A 14,548-nucleotide genomic window follows, 5' to 3' on the forward strand; every position below is an offset into this window, starting at 1 on the left:
CTACTTGCCGTAATGGGCTGACAACACAAAGATATAATTAATCATCAAGAATGGAGCATTGTCTCGTCAGTGTCATTGTCAGAAATTGTGATGTTGAACTGTGCACCTGAGCTCTCAGTTATTTGTCTGGGTTTGTAAGAAAGATTTCAAGCAGCCAGATAGACACTTTGTGATGTTGTTGAGCAATAGATACAATATTTGATCTTTTGTATCCAACTTTCCCCACAGTTGCAGTAGGGAAATATTTCGTCAGTATTTATTTAGAAGTGTATGTATATGAGATGCCCTCTGACCAGGGTACATTAAATAAGAGATGAAGCTGTTCAGTTTTTCGGAGCCAAGTTAGTTTTTTTAAAACTCAGCCAGCACAGGCTCCGTTAGATCGTTGCTTGGGCTGTTGGTTGTTTCCGTCCTTTTTTTTCTCAACTCACGGGAGGCTAGGGGACAGTTTATTTTAAATAAAAATTCAGTCACACAACATTGCCAATAGTTAATGAGAAAGAATAGGCCTCATTTCCCTGCTGATATACTGTACAATGACCATTATGTTACAAATAAAAGTGAGAGGTGTGCTGCTCCCTTCAACTTTGAATTACTTGTTCTGTTACTGTTCTCCTCACCTCTTTTTCAACTTCTATCCTTCCTTTCTATGCATTAGTCACACCAGACACTGGCGGTGTGAAGATTATTCATGGCACCTCAACACGGCCATAGGCCCGAGGTATGCATAGAGGACAGGAAAAGGGTAGAGAAACAAAAAGGAGAAAAAGGAGTGTTGAGCTTGCTCTGCTTTACCTGCGGAAAATTCATACATCAAAGAAGGACACAGGGGAGAGGGACTGATCTTTTAGAGTAATCTAACACAGATCCATTTAGCAGTTTCTCTTCCATCTTTGTTTAAAAGAGTACTGCCCTCTGGACTGGGTTAGCCACACAGTAATTCCACATTATGGTAATTTCATGCAGTATAGTGCATTATGTGCAGTCATTTTAGTGTTGTTTTGTGTTTCGACTGGCAGCACTGTCATCTCACAGCATTAAAGTTCTTATTTTGAACCTACCGGTTGGTTTCTCATCTTTTAGGTCCTCCAGTTTCCCCCCCCCCCAGTCCAAAGGCATGCATGTTAGCTTAATTAATAGTTTTAAATTAGTGGTAAATGTATATGTTAGTGTGAGTGGTCGTTTGTCTCTCTATTTTAGCACCGTGATGAACTCATTTCCAGTCCAAGGCCTTCATAGCCGATCTTTGATTGAATAGGCTTTTTAAAAACTAGATGTATGGCTTTCATTTTGTTAAATGTTCAGAGTCAGGTCAGTATTCATCAATAATGTAGATGTGGTTTACTTTTAGCTGGTCTTTCTCCAAAGCTGTTGGCATTGATCTGTAACATACCAGTTCTTCAAGTAGCTTAACCTCTGTTCAGCACGCTCTGACACTCATTTGCGGTAGAAGCTTGATAATTATGATAGCCTTGATGTTGTTCCCACTAGTCACATCCTCCAGCTCTACTTTGGGGTTTCTGAGGTGTTTCCAGTTCACATTCAATATGTAATCCCTTCACTATATTCTAGGGCTGCCCCAGGGTCTTCTCCTGTTTTATGTCCCCTCAAGGTTTTTATGCCAAATCCTTTCTGCATACATTAGTCCTTCATCTTGTCCCTGAGGGTCCAAAAACCTGTGAAGCAAACATAACTTTACTGCCTTGTTTTCTGTCAGTTTCCAGAGCTCATGACTACAGGTGATAGCTGAAATTCTGATCAGGTCCCTTTTCACAGTACAACACCTGTATCGCTGCAGGTGCCACATCGATAAGCGCTGGCAATCTTTGTTGCTGTTTTAGGCTGACTCGTGAGCAAGGCCACGGGATACATACAAATCTGTCATTTCAGTTAGGAATAAATTGTTTATCAAACTCTTTTAGCTATGATCAAGGACTTTCATGGCTCAGTGAAAGGCCTCGGTTCTCCATATTCCCTTTGCACCTTTATAGGAACATGTTGAGGTGTTCTTATAGAAAACGTCCTCTACAAATAGAGCACATCACCTATCTACAGGCTTATGGCCCATTGCCAAGCATAATGTGAAGGAGTTCACATGTGATGTAAGTTACTATAAATCACACCTCCCATACTTTATTTCATATCTTGGGTAAATTTTATATTACAGTGAAAAGTGAATAGCGATTATTTTATGAAAAGACGCAAGACTCTCGTTATAAGGGGTTTGTTTAGCTGAGCTCCTCCCACATATGAGATTGAGGCGCAGTTTAGAGTTATGTGTTAATCACACCAGTTGACTCTTGCTTCTAATTTAGTTTAATGTTAAAGACCCTGCAGAGCATAAGCTGTCTGTGTACAAACAGATTTGCTGTCTAAGACCTTAATATGTTCTGCCCAGTGAGCACAGTCCAAATTCTGCTTTGGCCTTGATAGCCATTAACACTCCCATGTTGCCCAGGAAAGAATGAGAGAGCATATAGCATGTCCATTCATGTGCAGTAAAGCAAAGGACAGACTGATGATCATTACGATGCAAAGTGTGATGCTGATTATGACTGTGTTTATAATGAGCTCATCTCACCTTAGAGAGCTGTGCTATTTGAGGAAAAAGCCATTTACCTGAGAAGACAAGGCAGTCATGTGAGAAAATGCTACACTGAGGCGGCTTAGTTTTGATGGCATCTGTAAAAATGGCATTTGCAGTTGCATCTTTGGACTTATGCTGGGATTTCACGCACAGAGACAAACTGAAAGAGCTAGATTTATTAACAAGCTGTTCAAATATTAATCTGTTTTTTTAGCTGTCTTTGCAAAAAAACAAAACAAAATCAATCCTAATTAGGAATCTGATAACTGACATGGAAATGTTTGCACTTACCATATGCAGAGCTTATTCAATTTTTTCCTCGTACACTGAAAATTAAAATGACTTTTTTGTAAAACCTATACACTTTTTTCCCAAAGGGTTTTATCCCCTAAACTGGAGTGTAATCACTGGGATAACATTTATTTTTGGATCTTATATTATCTGACATCGCCTTTTTTACTGTATTTGCACATGGAATAAAATCATACTAAGTGTCAAGGTCAGTGTGATCTGTGTAAACTGAATTATTGCTACAGCTGCAGTGCACTTTTTTTTAATCAGGATGGAGCTTTATATAAATCAAATCAAATATTTTATGACAAATTTACAGTTTCAGTTCATGTTTTTGACTCTTCGGGATTCTTTTTTTTACCTGAATTTTCTTCTTCTCAAATTGATAGTTGCCATCGTAACGGAGACAAATCCTGGTGTCCTAGGAAACGATGAGTATCCATCATACTGTAGATTGCATTAGGAGTTTGTGCACAAGTGCATGCTTAAGGGTAGATGTAATGGGTCCTACATTTGTATTTTTCTGAAGCTACGCTCAATATTGCAGCAAAACAAGAGAAAAGAAAAAAAGCGCAGTGAATGTTTTTGATGATATGGACTCTATAAAGCTCCAGAGAAAGGCAAGGACCCAGCTGCCTTTGCTGAGTGCTGCCACTCAACACCACATGATAAATCAATTAGAAATCCCTTTAACATTTTTAAATAGTCAACTTTTTGTTGTCCGTCCATCTCAGACTAATTTTAGAAAGCTTATTGATACCCTCTTCCAGGAAGCTGTTAAACAATATTATAACCACGGAGAACACAAAACAATCTAGGATATACCCGAAGCAACCAGTTAACTAACTCTTGCAATGGAAATTGCTTTCTATTGGGAAATGTTGATATACAACATTGACAACGACATCGAGAAAGTAGAAAATGTAATAAAAGCCATTTAGGCTCGTCTTGAGTCAGGCAAATCAAAGCTTGGAATAATTTATTACAGCAGAAGAGTATAATTACAATTTGGAGTTTGGGCTCCAAGCTCGTCACTTCCCACAAACATAATACGCAAACAAATTGGGAAGTGATGAGTAAAAATCCCCCCGGTGCCTACAGGTGGATGGTGGTGTGCTGGAGGGGAATAAATAATGCAGCGGAGCCACGAAGCAGGGGAGCAACACCAATGACGTGGCAGAGAGGGAAACATGGGAACTTTGCAGCTTAATTAGACCACTAAATTTAGAGGGCGTGTTTGATAAATTAGGTGAGGAAAAGTGACACAAAGTGAGTCTTATGTGTGCAGTTCAGCTGTAGTTGTCTGCTTGACTTAGCTCATCCACTTTGCTTTTGCTTTTTTTGCTTTTTTTCTTTCAGGTTTATGATCATTAAGATTTTTATCTGAATTTTTCTAAGTGCCGTTTAAACCTCATCCTTGGCAACTAAAGCAATTTATTACAGGCAAGGAGAGGGCAAAAACAGCTCCAACATCTCCCTTCTGTCTGACACATACAGTAGATAATATGTGTCACCCAGGTCCGGTCAGCTTAATTGCAAGGACCAGCAAAGGTTAGGCTGTGTACACAACCTCACAGTAAGTGTAGTGGATGGGAGGAGGTATATATGAGTTATTGAAATGGATGAAATGGTCCTTTAAGGGGGTTTTTTCCACATCTGTGTCATTCTGACATAGCCTCAACTCCTTGCTTCTCCAATTGTGCACGCTTCCTCCGCTGTGCACGCTGCTGATGTTCAGTGCTCGGGCTCTGACATTAAAATGCGGCAGCCATTCTGGGCCTCAGTCCCGGCGGTAATTGGAAAGCCGTCAGCGAGCTGTTGTTTCGATAGAGAGGGAAGCAGAGAAAGAGAGGCTGGGTCAGATGAGGAGAGCAAGAAAAGCAATAGAGAGTGTGGGCGAGAAAGAGACAAATAATGCTTGAAATCAGGGAAAGAGTAGACCGAAGGATTTAGAAATAAGAGGAAAGGGCACATGAGGTTGGTGAAGGATCGAATGAAGGCTTTAAAGTGACTGATACAATATGCTGAGGGAGAAATGGCAAAAGAGTGAAAGAGAGTGAAAGTGATGAAGAGGTTTAGAGATTTCTTGTCTTTTAAGTAAACGTTGCAGAGAGTAGCATCAAGGTCCAAGTTCAGGGCATAAGAAAACCACTTGTTACAGTAAAAATACAGTCTCCTGTCTATATGTGAAACAGAAACAAGAACATCTCAGATTGGTGAAATGCCATTTTAAGCATTTGATTTTTATTAATCTCCTATTTGTGATTACTATAGATGTATTGCTTTTTGTTTTTTGACCTATGGTGAAGCTCTGATCAGACAAGAGGCAGAGTGACGCTGAATGCAACTTACAGAGCGGTGGCAAAGAAGTGATGAATGAAGACTAGGCGGAGCTCTGCTGCTGCTGTATTAGAATTCACCGCCAGAGAGAGAGAGAGCAAAGATGGAAAAGGAAAGAGAGAGAACGAAGACGCAGCAGAGAGAAATGTTGAGGAGAAAAGGGATAACAGGGTGAAATGAAGGCGAGAGAATGGGAGAGAGAGGGAAAGGATTTGAGACGAGGGAAAAGAGGGAGGAGCGACAATTAAACCAAATCGGCTGGAGCTTTTTGACCCCCACCCCACTGCACACAAGCACACACACACACACATACACATACTATCACTGCCTGCCTCAGGGAGCCATGGTGCGTGCACGTTCGCAGGCAGACAGGCAGGAGATCAATCGTGCTCTGGGACGAGTGTGTATGTCTGTAAGCGACGTGTTAGCAACATGCTGGTGGCGGCATGTGCCGTGCTAGTGAAGGTGCAGTGTTAGCGGGAGCAGAGGGGGCTGTCTGTGTATGTGCCTATGCACACAGCTAGAATGCACATAGAGGGCTTGTGGTGTGTGAATGTGAGCGAGCCGTCAAAGGGGAGGGGAGCCACGGAGCAAAGCAGCAGCAGCAGTAGCAGCAGCATTGCCAGAGTGTGTGCGAGCGTGTGTGAGAGAGCGTGTATGTGTGAGGGGTGGAGGGGAGAGGAGAGGCAGACGCGGCGGGACTCCCGGGAGAGGGAACGGGAGTTGGGGAGCAAACCCAGCCTCTCTCCTCCACAGCAGGACAACCAGGACTCAAGGACGAGGCAAGATCTGTAACCCAGCCTGGAGCATCTGGAATTGGGGACGTATGGGGGATTTCTGTCCCTTTCTGTAGGGGACTTCTGCTGGACACCCAACTCAGGATGTGTTGGACTAAGGGGAGGGGGCTTCCAGACGGATCTGGCAGAACCACACAGAAAAGGAAGCAGTGCAGTTCCTCTAACCGTTATGTTTCTGCTTCTACCTCGATTAGGATGCGAGGGAGAGGGGAGAGATAGAAGGAGGAGGTAAAAGAGAGCAAGGAGGATACTGTCTATTGCTATTAAGGAGGGAAGAGAGGGAATAAGAAGAAGGGAAAGGTGAGGTAGTGGCTGTGAGGGGTGTGCTCTCCACTGATGACTCTCCCATGGAACACTGACTATTGACCCTTCATTGGCAGGTGCTGGAACTTGTTTATGAATCCCTCCCTGGCCACCATAACAACCAGGGGGTGTCACCAGGTTTCTGTCCCGCTGACGAACATGTCGGTGACCACAGGCTTCAGTTACCAGCTCCCTGGAATCACCACAGTGACATATGTATTTGTTTACAGCCCTGGCTCTGTGCAGAGAGACCCAAGCCCACCTCATCACACGCCTCCAGCACTGTCAGGCTCCCGCGGGCCCAAACGGAAACTCTACAGTGCCGTCCCAGGACGTACCTTCATTGTGGTCAAGCCCTACACGCCACAGGGGGAAGGAGAGATCCAACTCAACCGTGGAGAACGGGTCAAAGGTAGGATGGCTACTACATGTTTGACTAGCTCCCTAAACCTACTAAAGTAGGTAGTAATAACACTACTGTTGTTAACATGTTGTATTTCATAGCATGACAGTAACTTTCCATCATCACCAATGTTTACGATGTGCTGCAAAGTCCAGAACTACATGTGGCTTGCATGAGTATCAAAGTTGGGTTTCTTGCAGTGTAAGAAAAATCAAACATTCCTATGCTCTCATACTTCTCAGAAGCAGACCAAACCATTACTTCACTACGATTTTTTGTTGCATAGCAGTTATGTAATCTTTCTGTCTGGGAGTCATTTCGCTGATGTTTGAGTTTGACATTTGATTTATCATTTCATTAACCTCTTAAATGTGCTGTTTTCTGTTTTACACAGAGGTGCAGTGGTTTTCCTTTCATGTGTTTGTGTGTGCTTTTGTCTCCATTTATGCTTCACTCAAGACTATGACTGTAATGACGTAGAAGGTAAACGCAATAATATTCTTCTCACCCTGTACCTCTCCCGCACACCACAGTGTGTCAACCCTACACCTACAGTGAAGCAAGTAGCTCTTGGCCCTGTTTGAATCCACTTGTGATGTGTGTACAATCTCAGTACAAATTCGTGATTACTTCAAGGAGAGGGCATGCAAATTCAAACAGGTCCCGTGTGCTATTGGTTGCTGGTTTGCATACATATATTGTGTTCTTCCTCCTCTCTTAGAGTGCTTCTCCCTGAACACACAACTGCTTTTCTCCCTTCTCTTATCGCCTGTCCACAGACACCCAGCACCGCATTGACCCCACATCCCTACATCCTGCCACTTCACATACATCACCATGGATCAAACCCACATTAGCTTAATGGAAACAGTTCCCTCATGTCCTTAGAAAGACCAGAGAGAGTAGGGCAACACTCATGCGGAGACCTCTTATGTTGCTCTCAGATCTACAGAGGCACAGGAAGTACAGATTAAGGGTCAATTTGGCATTTCAATTTGGATTTTGTGCAAACAACCAAAGCACACAAATGTCCCCACACATGATCGACATGCACAAACACACACACATACACACACCATACCTTTTCCCTCTTATTCCTTTCTTAAAAACATTCAGTAGCGTGTCACTCAAACACTACTCTAAACCTAGTGCCACGATGCCTTCACTGTCCTTACACATACAGAAGTATTCACCAAAATGTTTTCTGTCTTCTGTCTTCCCTGACAAACTTTTTTTTCAGCAGACCTCCTCCTGTGTGTTTTGACGCCTCCTTTTCATAGTATCATGTCTGTTTTGTGGAAATACTGCTGTTGTTTAAAGCTATCAGAGTGCTGTTTTTCCTGTAGAAAACCAAGTGATACAGCATTTTATGAAACAGTGATGCATACTGAGGTTGACACAAATGTTATTGTGAATGTGATGACTCAACAGCAGCCTAGTATGCTTCCATCCACTGAATGGATCTGCTGTCACTAGCTTTTCTGTCTGTGAAACCAAATCCATAACCCTGCCACTAATGTGAAAACCCACTGCTTTGTCGTTATTTCATGTTAGCCATGCAGGAAACGAGCTTATCGTTGCATAGCTGCCAGCACCCCGGCCCGGCCAAGTTAACCATCTGGCTCCCTTATGCAACAGTGACCATCATAACCATAACTATGTTGCGTTTACTGCCTTTATGTAGTCTCAGGATATAAAATGAGAAATATGTCACTGATGTCAGCTGGTTATTGAAAGGCTTAAGGTCCTGGCCGTTCAGGTTTAATGAGTTTTGTTTTTTGTGGTTTCTTTCTTTTGTGTATAGAACACTTATCTTGTTAATCAAGGTTTCATGTAATTAAGTGTAATTCACTTTTTTATTTATCAGATGGTCAGAAAATTCAAAAAGCTTTTTATCAAATAAAGTAAGTAGAGTAAGTCTGCACTCTACTATCGTGCCACCCCACAATGCCCATTCTGAGCCTGGAAAAACCCTGTTTAGTAAAAAAAATAGAAAGAAAAATCTGTTTAGTGTTTTTACAATCTTAAAAAGAATGACCAGCTCTCTTGGCACAAAGGGAGGCTCAGCTTGAGAAGCCGTTTTCTTTAGGGATGTATGACCTTTGGTTTGATACATAATGGATCTCATCTAATCTGCATTCATAAATGAATGAGCTGCTAATAGTAGTAGGGCTCTTTAACAGTGGGAGACAGGAAGACGTAAAACAAGTAAAAGAGATCGTGGTACATAGGAGGATCTTTTTTCTTTATCTTTTCTTGTCTGATTATCATGACAGATCAAAAACACATTTAGGGATGCAAGAGTAGTTTCTCTATGTGTGCTTACATGAATTTGCATGCATGCCAAGCAAAAATCATCAGTATTATTTGTTTCCCAAAGCTGAATAAGCTACTTCGTTGGACCTCTAACATGAAGATGATTCATTTGTGTTTAGATAATTATCTCCCGCCCCCAATATCCAACCAAAGCTAATCTCTGTCCTCCTGTTAATGTCCACACATCCTTGCTAATCACCTGCTATACCAGAGGAGCATCCCTATGATGAGATCAGACTGGGTAAATCTTACTAAATGATTTCTGTGTTTGTGTGTTTCTGTGTGAGTAAGTCTCTGGCTAGAGTCCATGGTTACATGAGCGAGCACAAGCTTACACATGTAACTTTCATTAGCTCACCTGTAAGACTGGCAGCCTGTTGAGGCATAGATTGTTGTATGTTGTACAAGAAAGAGTTTAAAACATCATGTGATCATTGAAGATCTTTACTGATTAGACTCATAGTGTTGTTCTACACAGTAGAATGTAGCATGTAGTATTCCCATTCCATTATGTCTATAATTTTCTCATTTTCTGTTACAATATAATGCATCTAATCCAAAAAAACTGAGAATAGTATCAACAGTGTATCCATTTCTTGTGTCCTGTCACTTTTAGTGAACAATGATTATCTGGATTCAGATGGTAAATACAACAGATCTGTATTGCAACACATCCCATAGCCTGTAGTTAAACGTAGAACCCATAGTTCAAGTAGGAACCATATGATGTCTCTTATATGTATCCACAGTTAATTATTATTGGGGGTTTTTTTTGCTGCAAGATATTAATTGGAAATTCTTTGAAATAAATTTAAAAATCGAATAAAAGCAAACTATTTAAACAGCTTCATTTGGCAGTTGAAGAGGGCTTGCAGCAAAAAGTGAAGAGTCATCCTTAATTACTTTTTTAATTTTTTTTTTTCAGACAGTTTGCAAATTAAAACGCAACAAAAATTTTACAATTTGTGTTGTGCTTGTTAGGATAAACCATACAAGTTAGCTGTTATTGTTTGTGCATTTGCTTGTGCCATTTAAAGTTCTAAAGTTACACGTTTATCAGCTCTTTATTGATTTCTGTGGTGGTTTATAGCAGACAGTCCATGCTGTGAGGATGCTGATGATTACTCTCTTGACAATGATGATGAATATGATGAACATGAAGGTAAAATGATATATTATTGTTTGAAAGAAGGATGACAAAGTGCTTGAACAGCTAAACCATTAACAAGACAAAATTGTGTGCCATTATTTCATGAAAAACAAATAGTTTGACTGCTGGAGGACTGTATTCTGTATCTGTTTTCCTCAGTGAGTGGGGATCTTCAGGCTTTTCTTTAAATCTAATATTGCAGTGTTGATTTGTGGTGTTGTCTAATTATAAAAGAATGTCCAATATTGTAATAATGTGAAAATTTAAAGTCATTCCACTTTTTCATCCTTCATCAGTAGATGAGTCAGTTTCAGTGACTGAACTAAACAACACTGTAGTCACATTATCATGTACTTTATCATAACCAGTTTCTCTTTGCTTGGAAAAGTTCCCGTTCTTCACTATGTGCTTGTCAGTCTTTTAGTCTGTTGTCTGCAGTCAATGTCTCTAGACAGCCTTGTTCTAGACAAGCAGTCCCTCTGTCCTGCATTTAGCAGGGTCATCCACATCCAGGTCTCCAAGCAGACTGTTAGTGTTAGGTAATGAGTACTGTTCATCTTTTGTCACTCTCTGACTGGTACTGGTATCATGTTGTATTTGAAGGTGTGTTTTTGATTGTGCATCTCTGTGCTCAGGCCCGTAATGGTGGTTCAAGGAAATTAATCTTTACAAGACAATCAAGTATTGTAGTCAGCCTGCGTGTGTTGATCCCTACATTACTTTAAAGGCTCCTAAGACCCTCTCGCATCCCTGTTTAAACTCATTCCCTCGCTCACCCCAGTGTTTGTTTCTGCTCTTTCCCTCCATTGATGTAATCTGATCTTATCATCTGGATGGACATCTCTTGAAGGCCACTTATAGTCACTATGGTAACAAATGAGGACACAACCAGGTCAAGCATTTTGCCAAGCATGTATCCTCACACACATGCACACACACACCCACACATGCACACACCAGTATAAACACACACATTATATAGACTTGCTTAAACTCATTTCACGTAGAACACACATTTAAAGTAATGGATGTGTGTGTGTCATCGTGCTGTCTCCCTACCATCCTACCTCCACAGGGAGCATTAACCGAACGTTCAGGACATTCTTCTCCTCAACAAGGTGACACACTTAAGAGCATGCTTCCGTAACAGTGTATTACATCTCTTGCACACACACACGCGCACCTGTGTGCACACACACCACATACACCTTCTCCAAACGCCATTATAAATCTTGCAGACAGCCATGAAAATGAAACCAGTGCAAGTAATGTTGAGATTAGACATTCACAAACATGATTAATGGGGTTTGGCCGCACCCAATGTGTGCAGAATATTAACACTATCATTGCAAATGGTAGATGCATTTAATTAGTCAGTGTCAATTAGTTTTTTTTCCTCGTGCTAAAAGTTTGAGATCCCCTGCCTTAAATAATTAAAGATTAACTACAACATCAAGAGAAACCAGAGTCACATGACCTCTGTTTACCAAGGATTTTACTCTCAGATAGAAACTGAAAAGACAGAAGTGAAGTAAACATTTATACAAAGATAAACTATGATGAAACACTTTTTTCTATGTGGTATTTTTTCCATATTTGTGAGCTGTTACAAAAAAGCATTTTCACTAAATGTGCTTAGAGAAATGATCTCTGATTAAAGGCAATTTCTACCAGCAAGTTACACCTTTTATTTAATAAAATGTTGATCTACTTAACAGAGTGAAACTTAAAAATATTTGCTTGCGTGATTCTACAAGGAGAGCCTGAGAGATCATACAGATATTTAATAAAATATTGCAAAAGTGTTTGAGGGATAAGGGACTTGGAGTCTGTGCCCAGTGTCTCTCAGGAGCAATTAATGTTATCACAAAATGGACCTGAAGCTAGTCAGTGTATTAACAGATTTCACTTGTTGGTCATTCATAATGTTCCAAGCTGTGCATCTGCGCTATTGATACTGGACAGGGTCACAAGCCTGAGGCAAGGACATTGCTGTCCAATCAGAGTAGCAGTAGGGTGCAAAGTCCTGCCCACGCACCTACCTGCTCCCTGCTGAACACACCACCTGTCCTCATATTCCACTCTCATCCTTTTTATTTATTTATTTATTTATTTTCCGGTTAGTTTGTTTGTTTTCCAAATATCCCCATATGGTGCACCCTGGCTGACAGGATCATCCCACACTTGCCCTCTAACTGAAATTAAAACCCATGCTTGCCTAACATACATCTAACTTAGTGAGATGTAGCCTGATACAAAATGCTAATTAGAGACACAGCAGAAACAGCAGTTGCAGAGTTAATCAGCGTATGAATAAACATGAGCAGGAACACTGCTGCATAAACAGGAGCCATTGACTGATGCAGATACATATTCAACAGAAACATTGTTATGCTTCTGACTAACAATCACTCTATCATGTACAGTGTGGCACACAGTTTAAGTTGAACAGACTGCGGATGTTTGTTACGAACAGGCGTTTCCTGTTCTGTAAATTATCAACCTACTTAGCAGTCGCGAGCATGGAAATGTGCATATAAAGGTCATGTCCTAACCTGCTGGTGTCAGCTAGGGTGGCTTTTAGCAAATTTCAAAAAGCCCTGTGTCTTGACCTCTTCTTGATCAGCTCTGTTTTCTAATGCATGCAGTTACCCTGAAACTTAAAACAATTTTGCAAGAATTAACTATATTTAAGGCATTAAACTAGCAATTAGACTTTAGTCATAGCATAAATGTATACTAAACAACCACAGCACTAAACCCACAGACAGGTGAAGCGAATAACATTGATGTTCTGCTGGGAAACCTTGGATTTTGGCAGTTAGTTGGATGTTATTGATGCATACCACCCACCTAAGTGTTGCTGGAGACCAAATACCTCCTACTGACACAGGAAATCCACAGTGGTACCATCCCAAAGCATTAGCGCTGTCGCAATGAATGGCATATGGTTTTATTCGTTTTTTATCGATAGATGATGATACTGGCAATTTTCTTTGTTGTCGTGGCAGCAATATCCTACTGTTATGGTCCTTCAAGGTTATTGTTATTACTAATGGCCTTAAATTCAACCTCATGTTCACTAGCCAGCCTGAATCACGTGCAGTTTTAGTCAGCACTGAGCATTTTTTTGGCATGTAATGAATTGTGTGCATGGGTGCAGCAATTTATTTATCACAATTGAACACTATCATTCATGTGAAACTGGTCAGTGACTAGTCGGTCAAACGAATAGCTATGTGATTGAAGACTCAGCAGCAAACAATCCATCGTTGATCTATTTAAAAATCAACAGGCAATCAATAGCTAGTCTGCAGCTAATCAATCGCTGCTATATTCTGGTCCTGCTCATCAGTATGTCAAGTGATCCAGATATGTTTTTTTTCTTCAGTATCAATGTGTGTCTCTGTTTTCATTTTAGACTTCCTTTTATTTAATGACAAACAGTATTTTATTTAATATATTTTTCCTTCATTCCTTTAAAATCTAAGCTGGAATTTTATGTGGCTTTGCCCTGGAGGAAGGGAAAAATAGAACCCAAGAAAGACGGTAAATATTAAGGAAGCTGTTCCTTCTATTTTAATCTCCACCTGAGGGTTGATACAGAAGGAGTGAAAGAATGAATAAAAAGCAAATGAACATGAAAGAATAAGAATGTGATGTAGCTTCCCTTCAAGCCTGTGAGGAAGGTAGGTAGGGAGGAGTTGAGATAAGATGAGAAGTGAGAAGGGATCCCTCTGAGTCAGCCTTGGAGTTTTCCTCACTCCTCTCTTCCTGTTCCTCCTCCCACTATAATTTACGACACTCCCACCCTGTTACCTTTTCTCCAGCTTTCTTCCTTTGCTCCACTCCTTCTCCTGTCATTCACAAAAAGCATCCCCCTTCTGTCCATGTTTCTTTATATTTTTTCTTAAACTTGTCAAGTCTTTATTTCTTTCAGTTTCTCTCCCTCTCCATTCCCACCTCTCTCTCTTTCACTCTCAGTGGAATACTCAGGGCACAGCACATATTTGACTCTTAGCAGTGTGACCATTCCTCTTCCTTGTTATTTATTGGCCCTGTACTCCATTCTGTCTTGTATCTACTCTGGGGTCCACTTGCCCTTTTGCGCACCTCCTTCTTAATTGCTTGCCACCTCTATTCCTTTCTGTGTCCACCTTCATCTTTTTCAGTGTCCATAATTTTCTTCCCCAATCATTTCTTACATTTTTTCCTCTGAGTTTTTAGAAAAGCTACTTAATCTTCATCGTTCCAAGTGTCCTCCCTTCATGCAGTCCCCGTCTCACATATTGCAGGCAATAACTATGTCCCTGTTGCATTTCTATACAAAGTACATGGTCCTCTTTGCTCTTGAGTGTGTG

General features: G+C 40.9%; 1 protein-coding gene across 9 annotated transcripts in view; it reads left to right on the forward strand.

Moving 5' to 3' along the window:
* The window catches only part of shank3a (SH3 and multiple ankyrin repeat domains 3a), a 250,984-nt gene that overhangs the window by 179,459 nt on the left and 56,977 nt on the right, over positions 1-14,548 (forward strand). For all 9 annotated transcript variants that reach the window (XM_085359158.1, XM_085359160.1, XM_085359162.1 and 6 more), the window contains one exon: positions 6,549-6,730. In XM_085359158.1, the coding sequence (XP_085215284.1) occupies positions 6,549-6,730 (182 nt within the window). The remainder of the gene's footprint in view (positions 1-6,548; positions 6,731-14,548) is intronic.

The sequence above is a fragment of the Diplotaxodon limnothrissa genome, linkage group LG7 (genome assembly GCF_057381915.1).
Source record: "Diplotaxodon limnothrissa isolate DT_005_m linkage group LG7, D_limnothrissa_male_GT1.1, whole genome shotgun sequence".
In the NCBI taxonomy this organism is placed as follows: Eukaryota; Metazoa; Chordata; class Actinopteri; order Cichliformes; family Cichlidae; genus Diplotaxodon; species Diplotaxodon limnothrissa.